General features: G+C 44.9%; 1 protein-coding gene across 4 annotated transcripts in view; it reads left to right on the top strand.

Moving 5' to 3' along the window:
• LOC139409459 (synapse defective 1, Rho GTPase, homolog 2 (C. elegans)) overlaps positions 1–16,639 on the top strand; it is a 75,423-nt gene that overhangs the window by 17,145 nt on the left and 41,639 nt on the right. For 2 of the 4 annotated variants that reach the window (XM_071154635.1, XM_071154633.1), the window contains exon 3: positions 13,521–14,719. The exons of 1 other annotated variant lie outside the window; for it this stretch is intronic. In XM_071154635.1, the coding sequence (XP_071010736.1) occupies positions 13,521–14,719 (1,199 nt within the window). The remainder of the gene's footprint in view (positions 1–13,520; positions 14,720–16,639) is intronic. One more of the 4 variants, XM_071154634.1, reaches the window with a different exon arrangement.

Raw genomic sequence — 16,639 nt, 5'->3', positions numbered from 1 at the left:
CCTCATGTCAGCACCAGACCGATGCTGACATGAGGGAGGCGCCAGAAAATGTAGCCACACTTTAATGAGACTTTAAATTACATGTACTGTATATACACTGCTCCAAAAAAATAAAGGGAACACTAAAATAACACATCCTAGATCTGAATGAATGAAATATTCTTATTAAATACTTTTTTCTTTACATAGTTGAATGTGCTGACAACAAAATCACACAAAAATTATCAATGGAAATCAAATTTATCAACCCATGGAGGTCTGGATTTGGAGTCACACTCAAAATTAAAGTGGAAAACCACACTACAGGCTGATCCAACTTTGATGTAATGTCCTTAAAACAAGTCAAAATTAGGCTCAGTAGTGTGTGTGTGGCCTCCACGTGCCTATATGACCTCCCTACAACACCTGGGCATGCTCCTGATGAGGTGGCAGATGGTCTCCTGAGGGATCTCCTCCCAGACCTGGACTAAAGCATCCGCCAACTCCTGGACAGTCTGTGGTGCAACGTGGCGTTGGTGGATGGAGCGAGACCTGATGTCCCAGATGTGCTCAATTGGATTCAGGTCTGGGGAACGGGCGGGCTAGTCCATAGCATCAATGCCTTCCTCTTGCAGGAACTGCTGACACGCTCCAGCCACATGAGGTCTAGCATTGTCTTGCATTAGGAGGAACCCAGGGTCAACCGCACCAGCATATGGTCTCACAAGGGGTCTGAGGATCTCATCTCGGTACCTAATGGCAGTCAGGCAACCTCTGGCGAGCACATGGAGGGCTGTGCGGCCCCCCAAAGAAATGCCACCCCACATCATGACTGACCCACCGCCAAACCGGTCATGCTGGAGGATGTTGCAGACAGCAGAACGTTCTCAACGGCGTCTCCAGACTCTGTCACGTCTGTCACATATGCTCAGTGTGAACCTGCTTTCATCTGTGAAGAGCACAGGGCGCCAGTGGCGAATTTGCCAATCTTGGTGTTCTCTGGCAAATGCCAAACGTCCTGCACGGTGTTGGGCTGTAAGCACAACCCTCACCTGTGGACGTCGGGTCCTCATACCACCATGGAGTCTGTTTCTGACCTTTTGAGCAGACACATGCACATTTGTGGCCTGCTGGAGGTCATTTTGCAGGGCTCTGGCAGTGCTCCTCCTGCTCCTCCTTGCACAAAGGCGGAGGTAGCGGTCCTGCTGCTGGGTTGTTGCCCTCCTATGGCCTCCTCCACGTCTCCTGATGTACTGGCCTGTCTCCTGGTAGCGCCTCCATGCTCTGGACACTACGCTGACAGACACAGCAAACCTTCTTGCCACAGCTCACATTGATGTGTCATCCTGGATGAGCTGCACTACCTGAGCCACTTGTGTGGGTTGTAGACTCCGTCTCATGCTACCACTAGAGTGAAAGCACCGCCAGCATTCAAAAGTGACCAAAACATCAGCCAGGAAGCATAGGAACTGAGAAGTGGTCCGTGCTCACCACCTGCAGAACCACTCCTTTATTGGGGGTGTCTTGCTAATTGCCTATATTTTCCAACTGTTGTCTATTCCATTTGCACAACAGCATGTGCAATTTATTGTCAATCAGTGTTTCTTCCTAAGTGGGCAGTTTGATTTCAAAGAAGTGTGATTGACTTGGAGTTACATTGTGTTGTTTAAGTGTTCCCTTTATTTTTTTGAGCAGTGTATATAGGCTAAACACCAGTTATGTTTGTCAAATATAATCTAGGATAATTTTTAATAAAGGCTTGATTCTGTCGACATACAGTGCATTCGGAAAGTATTCAGACCCCTTGATTTTTTACACATTTTGTTATGTTACAGCCTTATTCTAAAATATATTATAACATGATTCCTCATCAATCTACACACAATGCCCCATAATGATGAAGCAAAAACAGGCTTTTAGAATTTGTTGCTGTCCCGTTTTTTTCCTCCATTTTATGAGCCATGTTCCGACCATAGGAATGTTAAGGGGATTATTTTATAAACACTTCCTCCTATGTCATTGAAACCAGTATTTCTTTCATGTTGTCAACTTTCTTTCATTGTCCAGCAGCCAAAGGCACAATCCTAGTCATATTACCAACCCATGCTAGTTTTTGAGTCTTGTCCCGAAGCCGCTCCTGCGTTGTCTTGGCTGTGTGCTTCGGTCGATGTCCTGTTGAAATAGTTTATCAACATTTTAAGCTTAAACCTTCTGATCTGTTGCATCAGCCTCATTGCTTTTAAAAGTTTTTATTTTATGTGCAGGGGTTGTATTAATTTGGGATCTATCGCGTCCCAGAACTGTCCCAGAGTATGTTTAGAATATTTTTTTCTCGCACAGAAGGACAAGCTGACCAATAGAATATGTCAATGTTTGTACATTGACATAGACTAGTGCTTTTGCTGTTCGTTATTCTTCTTGTTGGCTGACGAAAAGTAAATGTGGACAATAACATCTTCAATATGCGCCTCGGATTTGGATAAGAAGGATGCGCACCTTTGCATCCCCGGTGTGTCTTCACTTGTAACCTACTTCTGAGTGGGGATGCCTGTGAGAAGGACCCGATCATGTGACGGGCATTGGCTAATAAGAATTTAGATGTTTGAGAGACCCATGTGAGTGAGAGGTGCTTCGGAGCATGGCGATTGGCAGCCGGGAGAAAGGAAAGGAATTATTATATTCAGCCCAAGGGCACAACAGCCACTTTGGCCACAAGACATGAATTATTTTAGGCTTCATTGCTGGGAAATTTGAGGCCTGGTGTGTGTGTGTGTGTGTTTCAGTGTTGAGACTGCGCAGCACGATTTTAGCTATTATGTAGGGTGTCCAATCAAAAATGCATATTGTGACCAACTTCTTATCTCTATCATAATCTGTCCAAACTGTTTTGAAGTTTTTACCCTTGTAGCATGGGCCAGAATTAGGGTGACTAAATCAATGGAGGAAAGAGACAAAAGTGGTAAAAAAAATCAGGAAAATTGCTTTGCGTCAGTAAGGCTGGATTCTGTACAATAATGGCTACCTGACAGGCTCATCTTTCTTCTCGAATCCTCAGGACATAAAACAATATAGAGGTAAGAGGGATATCGATTTAGAGACATGACATGTAGTATTTTCATATTTTAGTATACGTTTCATTTGACATTTCTGTTCTTTTTCGAAGATTGAAAAACCCCACTGAACGATTCAGAACATAAAAAATTATATTTGTCTTCACATAAGGATTTAAAATTTCATCACCAAAGTGCGTTTCACCCACTCTGGGCAGAGAGGGTGTACCCCCTATATTGTGATGACAGCCCCTACACAACTCTCTTAGTACGTTGTATTTTTAATTTTTTTACTTCTTCTTTTGACTGCTCTGATGTGGCAACACGGTTGTTTGGACATTTTGACAAATCTTGAAGTGAACCCATAATTATGACTTTTAACTACTGTCTTCTATGGCACGCAAAAGAGCTTTCTGGTTGTTGAACACAAAGCGAAGCTGAATAGCAAGGATATACTTATCCCTTCCGCATAATTGGCAGCAGCCATAGCAACAGAAGTTCTTTATGAAAGTCATAATAAGCCTGACATGTGCACTGGTGTTGCTCACTTCACTTTGACTAAATGTATTAGTGAAAAGAGAAAACTACCAGATATCTATTGGTAATACTAGTTGGTTAGAAGTTTTAAAAGTATTAAAACACTTTTTACATTTGTCTGAGTGAACAACAGCAAATGTTTTGGAACCTCCTTCATCCTACATCTCCAGTCTTGTCTTGGGGACATTCCCTCCAAAACAATGTGTTCTGAGGGGACATTCTCTCTCTGAACCTTTTTTGTGAGAGTGAGTGACATAACACAAGCGTGATTGACAGGTAGCAGCCAACAGCTAGAGCTCGGCCAATGGGTAACAACAAAGCCCCGGCTCACAGTGACATCACATGCTGAGTGGCCAAAGTCTCAGTCATGAAAGACTTTACATGCAGGATCAGGATTAGCCTTAGGCCAGCGCCTGAGTGGGGTCTCAGTGTTCCAGCACATGAATGCTGGAATAGCCACAGACACTGATTATAACCAATTAAAACTAAGCTATTTTCTGCTCTTGTCATTTGATATGGTACAGTGTGAAATTCCAGATATTTCCCACAGTCTTTCATGGTTAAACGATGAAAGGGGAAAGCACGTAGAAAGACTCCTCTGTGTAGAGAGAAGTTGCATGATTATTATGTTGGTTTATCAATCTGTTCTTATTCTGTGAACTGTGTGTGAATTATGTGTGATTGATCTGTGACTGAGACAGAAAGGCATTTACAGGAACTTGTGTCATAAATGAGTCAGTATGTTGTTGTGTTGTGTGGAATGTGGAGTCCTTGTGATAGTGTAGGTTGCCTAGTTATCTGGGAGGTGTTCTGTGTTGTGCATGGTGGGGAGTGTTCAGTGAGTGTTTTGTGTTCCAGTGTTCCACTCCGGAACTCCCTGCTCGTTGTTGACTTTGCGGTCGGCTCCTGTGGGTTAGCCGACGCCACTCCACACTTCAACCCGTGTCTCAACAAAAAAGAACCTACCGCATTACGTGTCCTCAAAGAGAAAGTGTGTGTGTGTGTGTTACTACGTTGTGTGTGTGCCAGCTAGGCACCCAGTGAGAGGTGACGTTACCTATTTATCCGTCAGTCACAGTGGTTGTGAACGGTGGTGAGCCCTATAATAATAATAATGATGATGATGACGATGATGATGTATGTGTCCAGGTCTCTGTAATGTGGTAAAAATACTCCCATAATCCTTTGGGATGTATCAGGAGCTGAGTGCTACGTCTAAATGAGACGCTGTCACGGCAGGAAGTGGCAGGGTGACAGGCCGTGTTTTGGGTTTGCAGGAGGACAATGTATCAGACATGTCCCTGACTTAACCCTTGTGTATTCTTAACATTCTGTATACTCCCCTTGACCTAAGGGTCCAAAATGCCCCGCCTTCACTAAACCCCTAAAATAAAGCAGCTTAATTGAATTTTAAACCCCAAATCTATTTTGCATGAAGAAACAACCTGCCATTCATCACAAACTTTGTGAATATCTGGGTTTTCCCTCTTCACAATGCAGAAAGACTGCATTTAATCAGTGGACACCACTCATTTTTATTACAACACACCTGTCATAATTGTTTTCTTTACTTAAGTAGAGGTTTATTATTATTTTTGCTAAAGATACTGTATAGGTGTAAACATATTTGTTTTAGCAAGAGATAGCACTTGTATAGCCTAAGAAAGTATAGCCTAAGAAAGTATCAGAAATGTGCAGAAAGTAGTTTTGAATGCATTTTATTGAAGGGAAGCAATAACAGTCTTGAACTTTTGTGGCAACATAGTGATATATTCTTATATACTGTACAATGTGGAATTCAACTACAAAATACTAGTTGTCTCCCATTTTTTGAGCCATTGCCCCCACCCACAAGGTGTATAAACATCAACAATAAATACGAATAAAATAAGATAATACATACAAAACAAAAACGTGAAGAACATAAATCAGTCAATTCTAATTAGCACATGTAGGACAGTGTGCAAGTGTGTGTGCATGGACTTTGCAGATATTCTCACATGTGCAGCACATAGTATTTATTTTACAGTCCTTCTTTGGGGGGCAGAGTTGGCATCTCCCCCTCTTGCCTGCCCCAGCTGCAGCCTCATGTGGATCAGGACAAGATTCAGCCCCCTGAACAGCTTTCACAAGCGCTGCAGAGGCTGCTGTGCGGGGAGGCGCTCACTTCTTTAAATGTGTGGGGTTACAAGTGCCTTTCCCAGCTGCTCCAGGAACACCCTCCTCTTGTTCTGCTTATCAGGCAACCAGGTAGGGTTGATCTTGTTCCATATCACAAAGGCATTGTATGAGGACACATCAATCATGTTATGGAAGATGACCAGGGGCCAGCGGGCAGTCATCCTCCTGCAGCTGTAAGTCCCAATCACATTGTCAACATTGTCCACGCCTCACGTTGTCCACGCCTGTGGTTGTAGTCCAGGATGATGGCTGGCTTCCTGTCCTCACGATCACTGATCTCAGCCGTTTTGTGCAGTGTGCTCAGGAGGACCACATTCTTGTTCCTCTTTGGAAGGTAAGAAACTAGAGTGGTGGTGGGGGTGAAGGCAAACTTTGATGAGAAGGCCTCTCTCCCTCTTGTTGCAATGAGTGCAGGTGGGGAGCTCAGGCTTGTTCTTTCTAACTGTGCCAACCATGGTGATCTTCCTCTTCAGGAGGTGCTGGCTGAGTTCATAAGAGGTGAAGAAATTGTCACGTGACATTGTGCTCCCTTAGTCCATCTGGTTCTTCACCGGGCCTCCACTGGTCGGCTTCCCTGTGTAGACTTGCATCTTCCAAGCGTAGCTGGATTGTGCATCACAGACCACCCATATCTTAATGCCATACTTTGCTGGCTTGCTGGGCATATACTGCCGGAAAGGACAGCGACCTTTTGACAAAAGAGATTACTATCAGTAAATAGTATCAGTGTCACAGAAAACAATCACATAAATCACTGATATTACAGAAATACATAATAAAATGAACAGTGACAATCACTTACATTACAGATATGAAAATAAAAATGTACCTCTGAGTGGAACTAGTTGCTCAACACTGTTACTTCAGGGTCGTAGAGGTACGGCTCCACCCACTTCTCCCAGACCTCTCTTGTCAAATCGTAGCATTCTTGAGAAAGTGTGAAAGACTTTCAGTGGCATTGTGGCACGGAAAATCGACCTTCCACTCCCTGCATCTCAGAGACTACATGTAGCCTCGCCTCGGGACCTATACACACCCGCTAAGATTGTCTCCATATTTACGGAAACCCTCCAAGTTTGTCATCTCCAGGATTATTTTTTTCTATGACTGGTGTGATGAACATGTAGAATGTTGAGGTGATGTCCTAGGCATGGGCAACTGCATGTCTTGTGGGTCATGGGGTCATCCTTATGACTTTTTGTGCTGCCATCCTGCCCTGGTTGTCATATGGTGACAAGGACCATGTTATTTTGCTGTTCTTTGACAAAAATGTCTCTCTTTCAGCTTGGGGGATTTCTTCTTCATCTGACCCCATCCTCTTCTTCAGATACCTCCTCCTCTTCTAAATCATTGTTCTCTTGTTCCCCCTGGACATCTGAAAAAATCTGATCTACGACCTGTTGTGCACTGAGAATCATGGCTTCAGCTTAGAGAGAACTGGGGGGACTGTCATCTGCAGCACCTTTATAGCCTCTGACTACATTCCCCATTAGTAAACAATGCTTTCAAGAAATTTTTATTTTGTCTGAAATTTTGTTAATTTTGCCTGTGAACTTGAGTCATGTGTGGGGTCGAGGAGGGGAGATGCTGCACATGCACAAAAAAGTTGTAGTTTTGTCTGAGTTCATCAGTAGCACGTATAATCTCAATTTCTCATTGTGTGTGTGTGTGTGTGTGTGTGTGTGTGTGTGTGTGTGTGTGTGTGTGTGTGTGTGTGTGTGTGTGTGTGTGTGTGTGTGTGTGTGTGTGTGTGTGTGTGTGTGTGTCTTTGTTGTTTTTGTGGTGTGTAAATTATTTTATAACTGCTGGGTCAAAAATGACCCTAAGACAATCTTTGTACCCTGGTGGTGTACAGCTTTCACGGAAATATGAACAAAGGCGATGTTTCACTTTTTCTAATGTTGGGGTCACTCTAGGAAAAGTAATCAAATTTCAAGCTGAAAAAATATCATTTAGAGGTTTTTATCTGCTGTTAAACATAGTGGGGGGGTCATTTTTGACCCTTAAGTTAAGCAGGGTGTACTATTAGCTGGTTGGTGGGGTTATTGGGAGGGGAGGTAAGGTTGATAACTTAAGTTTAATGGACAAATGTCTGCTGTGCTGTGTGATTTGGCCTTCTAGTCGTGAGTGACTAACTGACTGACTGACTGGTCATGGAATTGTTTCACCCCTCTCCCCACAGGGAGTAATTGAGACCTGTCACTCAATCTGCTTTCCACAGACTACAGGGAGGAACAGACATGGGGGTAGTATGGTCACTGCTTTCAGTAATGCCATATTGTCTACATGCAGCCTGTAAAAGAAGGCCCTAGATTAGAATAAAAGGGGGATAGTAGAATGGAGAGGGGAACTATAGTGTCCTACTCCTTTTTCAGGTTTTTGTGATGCCTACATCCTATCACCCTCCTCCTCTTCTCTTCTCCTTTATAAAGTCTCAATCCCCTCTTCACTACGAGCCAAACCCGCTAGCACAGAGGGCTACTTTATTACAAGTGGCTAAAAATGGATAACACTTTGTTACTGGCTTTGAATAATAAGAGTGTCTGTTGAATAATAATTAATTTATGCACGTTAGATTAGAATGCCCCAGTCCAACACTAGACCTTCTATCTCTGTCTGTCTGTCCGGCTGGTTGGTTGGTTCTTTTTCCTAACCGGATACACCCTAGACTCCTCATAGGGATGTCATTGACTGCTCCTTTGTCTGGCTGAATGCTGTGTTTGTATGGAGGATAATGACGGATGGACTATAGAGAGCATGTAGAGGCAGGTGTGTGTTCCCATAGCGCCTGGACAGGAAATCTGGAAGTTGGGCCGTTGGGGTCAAATGTGGTCAGAGCTATTTTTATGGTTGTTTGGATCGGATCAGCCTGCGAAAGTGAAGCGCTGCAGTAAATGAAGGATCACTTCATTAATTTTGACTCTGGGGATCACAAGAGTGAAAATACACACACACACAGACACACACACACACACACACACACACACACACACACACACACACACACACACACACACACACACACACACACACACACACACACACACACACACACACGCACGCACGCACGCACGCACGCACACACCCACCCACACACACACACACACACACACACACACACACACACACACACACTGTTGTTGGAGATACAGAGGATCTCTGGGCTGAGTTGGAATGCCTGTGGCAGTAGCCTTAGTCTACATAGAGAGCAAGACAGACTGCGTTGGCAGGTAGCCATGTTGTTGTGCTATTGGGAGTATAGAAAGCATAGGGCCTGCCATGCCTGGCTATGTGTGCATCCCAAATGGCACCCTGTTTCCTATTTAGTACACTATAAAGGCCATAGGGTACTGGTCAAAAGTAGTGCAGTAGTGCACTGTAGGGAATAGGGGACGTATACTATATTTGGTCACCATTGTAATGAAACACCTCCCGTGGCTGCTGTGGCCTCTGAAAGGATTCCAGCACTGAATGATTTAGGCCCCAAGGAGAGGAGAGCCACCAATACAGTGTCTCTGTCTGTGTCCCAAATTGCAGCCTATTCCCTATACAGTGCACTACTTTGATCAGAGTCCTATGGGCCCTGGTCAAAAGCAGTGCACTAGAGAATAGGGTGCCAGAGAACAGTGCACTAGAGAACTCTCTTTCCTTCTCTGTTTGTGTCTATAATGAGTGTGTGAGTTTGCAAGGGAGAGGGCAGTTTTTCACTTTAAAATGTATGCCCCCAAAAAAACAATGATTGCAAAGTTAAAGGGATATTTTGGGATTTTGGCAATGAAAGCCATTATCTACTTCCCCAGAGTCAGATTAATCCGTGGATACCATTTTTATGTCTCTGCGTGCAGTTTGAAGGAAGTTGCTAACTAGCGTTAGCGCAATTGCGGGCTGTTAGCATTGGCTCGCAAAACTACCTCTAACTTCTTTCAAACTGGATACAGAGACATAGAAATGGTATCCATGTAGCAACAGTCATCAAAATTGTTAAAATGTTTTAAAAACAATTGTAATAAATGCAACAGTTGGACAATATATGGAGATACTGTCGTTCTGTCCCTGAACAAGACCCACTGTTCCTAGGCCGTCATTGCAAATAAGAATTTGTTCTTAACTGACTTGCCTAGTTAAATAAAGGTTAAATAAAAAAGTAAAAAATGAAATCCATCAGATATTGACAGAATTATAGCATATTCAACATTTTACTGGCATGGATAGATAATAAATGTTCAGGAATTTTGTTGGGAATTCAGGTATTCAATATAATGTCAAATATCACTTTTTCTTCTTAGAATGCACTCATATTTACATTTTCTAATGCTATCAGGTATTTTTTTATATATATTTTGTGTTAAAATAAAGTAATATGTGCAGCATTTGCATAAATACACTGCACAATACATTTGCATGTATTAATACATTAACATAAAGGGGTGGAACAGGGTTGCAACACCAACAATGTGCTGTCTGCATTGCCCCACACACACACACACACAGTCTCTCTTTATGCCCACACATATACACACACACACACACACACACATACACACACTCCTTCCACACACATACACATACATATACTCTCTCGCTTAGCACCTGTCTGGGCCCAGAATTTTTTTAAAGGCAATCAAGGGCCATAAATTCCTTTTCTTTGTTAGAGGGGTGTCAGTGACAGTCTGCCCGGGGTGGGCCTTGGGGGTCATAAGGGAGAGGGGGGTGTATGGGGGCGACACTGGTCACCCAGCTCCGGTTCCAACGTGCGGAATGCTACCCTTTGCCCTTTGACCCTATGAACATCCCCTGTGGGTTAAGTATCAAACAGTTCCCCTGATCCTCAGGTAGAGGGTGTCGAGTGTCTGTCCCTCTCTTTCTCTCTGACGTTGCTGTAGATGTTGCCACAGGGTAAATGGCTACAGAATAGTGAGGGAACTATGGAGAACAGCACAGTAGTCATTGGTAATGTTATTCTCCTTGGTAAATGTTATATCCACCAGATTTAACTCAGTTGGATGTTGTTGTGGATGAGGGTTCTGTTCATACCATTAGATTTAGGATGATTGCCAAATACATTTCCACATCATGTACTCATCTGAAAACGGACATACATTTGCTTTACAAGTAATTTACCTTTATTATAGGAGATTTTGAAAGTTGATTGGTCAAAAATGTGTTCCAGTGGTTTCAGTTCCTTCTGAAGGCATGTGAGTTTGGCCAAACCTAAACCTCAGTATCTGGGACCCACCGTAGATGTTGTTTGGCACTTCTTCCAGAGGTATTTTGCACTTTTGGTCCGGCTCTCTTCCCCTTTCCCCCTCTGTGTGCTGGTATTTGTTATTGTCAGGAACCACTAGCTAACAGGGATTTATATTCAGCAGCCTAAAGGAAAGAGAATGGAGGCTAAACATGGTTTATTATGGAATGTCAGATAACACCCCCTTTCACTGGCCAGGCCTCTGATTCGCAGTACAAGGAGTGCCTTTGTCCCCCCCATACCCCCTTCTCCCCCCCTCTCGTCTTTTCTCTGCCCCACTTCTCTTCTCTCTGCCCCACTCAACCCACTCTGCCCTACTGCTGCCTCCATCTTACCCCTTCGCTACACCCTCCAACACCTCCTCTACCCCCTCCCTGCCTCCCTCTTACCCCCTTGCTAAACCCTCCGACACCTCCTCTACCCCCTCCCTGCCTCCCTCTTACCCCCTTGCTAAACCCTCCGACACCTCCTCTACCCCCTCCCTGCCTTCCTCTTACCCCTCTCTCCAGAATAGCACAGCAGGCCCCTCTGAAAATAGAGCAGGGGATGTTGGCAGGTCATGCTACCCTCTTCTGTGCTCTCTCTCTCTTTCTCTTTGCTTTCTTTTTCTCTTCCTCTCACTCTTTAACTCTCTTTCCCTCTATCTCTCTTTCTTCTACTTTCTCTTTCCTCTCTTTTCCTCTCCTTCTCCCCCTTTCCCTCTCCTTTTCTCTCTTCACAATGAATAGCCAACAGAATCACTCCTTTGTTTCAGCAGTGTGGAGGAACTTGCAGTTTGAAAACAGAAAACTGAAAATGATACGCAAGTGATAACTGTAAAGAGAGAATAAGCACATTGTAGTGTGTTTTGGAGTGATTTAATGTCTTATATTCAACTGTGTGTTTTTTTCCTTGAATTCTGATTGGCTGAAAGTCATGGTATATCAGACCAAATACCACGGGTATAACAAAAGTTTTAGTTTTACTGATCTAATTACGTTGGTAACCAGTTTATAATAGCAATAAGACTCCTCTGGGGTTTGTGATATGTGGTCAATATACTCAGCGTTATGTCGTGCATAAGAACAGCCCTTAGCCGTGGTATATTGGCCATATACCACACCTTCTCTGGCCTTATTGTTGAAATATTCAACTGTGACAGAATTGTGCTCAAAAAGTAACTGAATGTTGAAGAAATTAAATCAAGTTTTTGTTGTACTAGTTACTGACTTATTGTCTTGGAAGGCCATGAATGTAGATACTACTAGTACTGCAGTGCACCAAATCATAAAGTTCTCTTAAAATGGTGGTGATGCAGACTGGTTCTGTACAATATATAAATGAGTTACCTCAGCCATGTTACATGTTTTGGACATTCTGTCCCTTGAAGCTGATGGTATTTCCCTGTGATGTGTGAAAAGGGGAGAGGATAGAAAAAGGGAAAGGTTAGCAAAAGAGGAAATCCTATTAGGAAAGGGAAAAGTGCTCTTCTCTGTTTGAAACGGGCTCAAGAATCCCATCGGGGGACCAGCGGGACACTTCAGTCATCTAAACTGTAGCTGGCCTGGCCTGAGGCTGGAGGGTGAGGGCTGTCCTGTCCATGTCCTCTCTGTCCACCGCACCTGGTGCTGGCTCGCTGCTGGGGCAGGCCAGATGGATTTGGTTAACCTGACAAACTTCTACTGAAACAAACTAATAGAATAGTTTGTCGCAAGAGGGGTGGGTTGTTGTTGTAGAAACAGAGTATGGCTGGATGGATGGATGGATGGATCATGGAAGCAGGCAGAGCCCACTGAAGGACAGTGCCTTGGGGGAAAGATTCTGAGAAGGAGCTCCCAAATTCAGTCCCACTTCATAGGCTTTCTTTCGACTAGACTCTCACTCTGGCCCCAGGCTACTGGTTCAGAGGCTTTCGACTCTCACTCTAGACATAAGACTACTGGTTAGGAGCTTCTCTCCAGGCTCTAACATTCCTGAGTGTAATTTAGGCAACTTGTAGATGCATACCATTGAATGGATGTGTTAGTAATGGGTTCTCCCTTCAGTAACGTTAGCCCTGAGCCCTGAAGCAGAAGTGTCTAATTCCTCTTTGTGTAACAATTTGCTTCAGAGACCTGGCTCGCTCACACCTTTGCTAATAAGATCTACCGTAATCTAGAATTTACCTAGCATTTCATTTAGTTAACCACATCACAGGAGTTCATTCTTAGTTAACAACTGACCTATTTTTTCAGTGGTGAAGTTTGTTACGGTCTGGTCTTCAATGCAAGCTGTTGCTGATGGTGTAAAGCAATTGAATTTAGTCCCATATTAGTCTCATGTCAACCCCTGTCTAACTGTCAGCCGTCTAAAAACTATGACATATACATAACTAAATTTAGATTTGTCTAGCCTTCAACAAATCTTCCCAGTGCCCTTCTTTAGTATCTAAATGTTGAGTGTTGTGTCTATCTTTGTGTATTTTCTCTGGTGACCTCTGTGAGTTTCAACATGGTCTCTCTCTCTCTCTTTCTCTCTCTCTCTGTCTGTCCTTGTTGTTCTCACTGCAGCAGAAGGCCCTGACCTGGCCACCCCCGGCTTCTCGCCTCCCTCCAGCCCCAACCCTGCTAAGAAGGGAAGCTCCCTCAACTGGTCATTCCCGGACAAGATCAAGTCCCCGCGCACCGTCAGGAAACTCTCCATGAAGATGAAGAAGCTTCCGGAACTCAGCCGCAAGCTCAGCGTCAAAGGGATCCCTAGCAACAACAACAACACCAGCGGTAACGGAGCCAGCGTGAGCAGCCAATCAGAGACAAGGACCCAGTGTCCCAAAACCAATAGTGGGTCAGAACCAGGCTCAGCTCCTCCCAGGTTGTCCCCAGGGGGCGGGCAGGGGGCGGCCGCCAGCCATAATGTGATCTCGAGATATCACTTGGACAGCAGTGTGTCGACACAGCAAAGTTACAGCAAGAAGAAGAGCAGCGGGACCTCCATGTCGGCTAGCAAGGGGGGCTACCTCAGTGACGGGGACTCCCCAGAACTGGTGGCCAAGTCTGGGAAGCACAGGTCCTCAGAGGGCAAGGGAGGCAAGGGGAAGGAGAAAGAGAAAGACCCAGCCACTGGAGGAGGAGAGAGAACAGGAGCAGGAGGAGTAACAGGAGGAGGTGGCAGCTCCAAGCTGCACGGCACAGAACTAGACATTGACGCGTTCCGTCACTACGCCTTCACAGAACAGCCCAAGTGCACCCAGTACATCTCAGGCCTGATGAGCCTGCACTTCTACGGCGCCGAGGACCTCAAGCCGCCACGTGTCGACTCCCGGGACGTCTACTGCGCCATCCAGGTGGACTCGGTCAACAAGGCGCGCACTGCCCTGCTCACCTGCCGGACCACCTTCCTAGACATGGACCACACCTTCAACATCGAGCTGGAGAACGCCCAGCACCTGAAGCTAGTGGTGTTCAGCTGGGACCCCACACCCAAGAAGAACCGGGTGTGCTGTCATGGCACTGTGGTGCTACCGGCTCTCTTCAGGGTGACCAGGAGTCATCAGCTGGCTGTGAAGCTGGAGCCACGAGGCCTGATCTACGTGAAGCTGAACCTTATGGAGCAGTGGCAGAACTCCCTGGACGGAGGCTACGATGGGGACCGGGAGCGACAGATGTTTGGGGTGGAGGCCTGGAGGGTTGTGGAGAGAGAGAACTCAGGACTCATGGTGCCCCTGCTCATCGAAAAGTGCATCACGGAAATTGAGAAGAGAGGCTGCCAGGTGAGTTCAGCTCATGAGAGTTCATGTTTAATGTTTGTTTAGATTTAGCGGATTCATCTCTATGGTGGTAGACTTGTGTGAATTTGATGAAATGTCATATTCTTAAAAAATGTAGTTATTGTAGTTATACAGTACTAGTTGTATGTTGCAGAAAACCATGTGAAAGTTATTAGTTTGGCATGATACTTGAAACTAGCTAACTTAACATACTGGATAGACTTGCTGAAATCAGACATAATGCCCTCTACCTCCTCCAACTCCTCTTCTTCTTCAAAGGAGAGAGACTCCAGCTTTGGTTTATTTTAATTAGTTGAGACTCCGCCCAGCAGTAAAATTGTCTGGCTACAGCCAGGGGGAGGGGGGGGTGCCCTGAGAGGCTACGCCTTGGTGGGGGGGCAACCTCCTTGGGTCTTTCGCCATTACTTTCTCCGGTCCTCTCCACAGCTAATCTATCAAATGGGGGAGTACAAAGAAAACAAGTGGCCTGAGGTAAGGTCTGGCCAAAGTGCTAATGGTTTTAGCCACTGGCCAAGTACATTTATTAGTTGCGTTTTCTTTGTACTCCTCCATTTCTCTCTCTCTCCCCTCTCTCTCCCCCCTCTCTCTATTTCTCAATTTCTCTCTCCCTTTCTCTGTTGATTCAAGAGACAAACATAACTCACAGACTTGGTAGAGTTTGTGTGGGGGAGATGATTATCACTAGATGCATAGATGCAGTTTGGAGCCATCTTTACCTGGGTCCCCCAGGGGCCCCGTTTGAGAGGGGTTAGGGGGATCTACATCAGATTACACAGGAATGTATAGGACGTGTCACAGAGGCATGCAGAGAGAGCCAGACACACAGCATAGCATGTCTTTAGAAATAATTATGTGTATCCCTAGATGGAGACTACTCTCATTTCAGTGTCTCCATAAATGCATGGCCTTTGGGGCTGTAAAGCCTTTAAGGTACTGGATGAATGTGGCTATTCTGAAACAACTGCTGATTGGTGTCCCAGAAGCGAGTTATGTGTGTGGGGTTGCTGTAAGGCGTGTTTTTGTATTTGTAAGAGACAGATGCCTTTTCAGAAAATGTATCTGTCTGATATAGTCCGGTGTGGTTCAGTTGGTAGAGCATGAGGCTTGAGGAGAAAATGAAAGTATGAAATGAATGCACTCACTACTGCAAGTTGCTCTGTGTAAGAGTGCCTGCTAAGTGATGAAAATGACATATGTTGAGACAAATAACTATCTGATATCAGCTCCACTAGTTCTATTATCTTTAGTAAAAAGTCAGTGAATTTTAGTGCATTGTTTTCCTAGAAGGGGGTCAGAAGTTTGTGAATGGTGCAGGTGCATCCATCTATTTGCTATCTGTCAAGATCGCCTAATCTCATCCCTACTGATTGGCTTAGTTAGGGGTCCAACAAGCCTGTGTGTGTGGCTGGGTGTGTGGGTGGGTGGGGGTGCATGGGTGCCTGCCTGTCCTCATGCTCACTCATTCAGGAAGTCTCTGACTCACCACAGGAAACCATTCTGCTGTTTTTAATTAAGGCAAGGACAGACCATTGTTTCCTATTGGTGTATGTGTGTTGCTCAGCAGCAGATAAGGCCAAGGCCTCTTCACCATCAGCTGTCACACTACTGCCTGTCTGTGTGCTCTCTGCTCTCTCCTCTCAGAGCTGCTACTCACCCTAAACTAAAGAAAGAGCTTTTTCTCAATAGGCTTGTTGTTCATTGTGCCCAGTGACTTCTGTTTACTCTTGCACTAAGCTAAATCCCTGCCTAATCTGCCCATTTTTTACCCTCTCGTGTGAGTGAGTGGGGTTTAGAAATGTTAGACAGAACAGAGAGCTCTCAGTCACAAACAGTGTGGCTAGTGGCCTGTGTAGACATTAGTGGCTGTAGTCTGGAGGCCTGTTAAAAGTAATAGATAACCAG

This window comes from Oncorhynchus clarkii, chromosome 5, assembly GCF_045791955.1.
Source record: "Oncorhynchus clarkii lewisi isolate Uvic-CL-2024 chromosome 5, UVic_Ocla_1.0, whole genome shotgun sequence".
NCBI lineage: Eukaryota > Metazoa > Chordata > Actinopteri > Salmoniformes > Salmonidae > Oncorhynchus > Oncorhynchus clarkii.
Note: the sequence above shows the minus strand (reverse complement) of the source record. Positions and strands in the feature narration are given on the sequence as shown.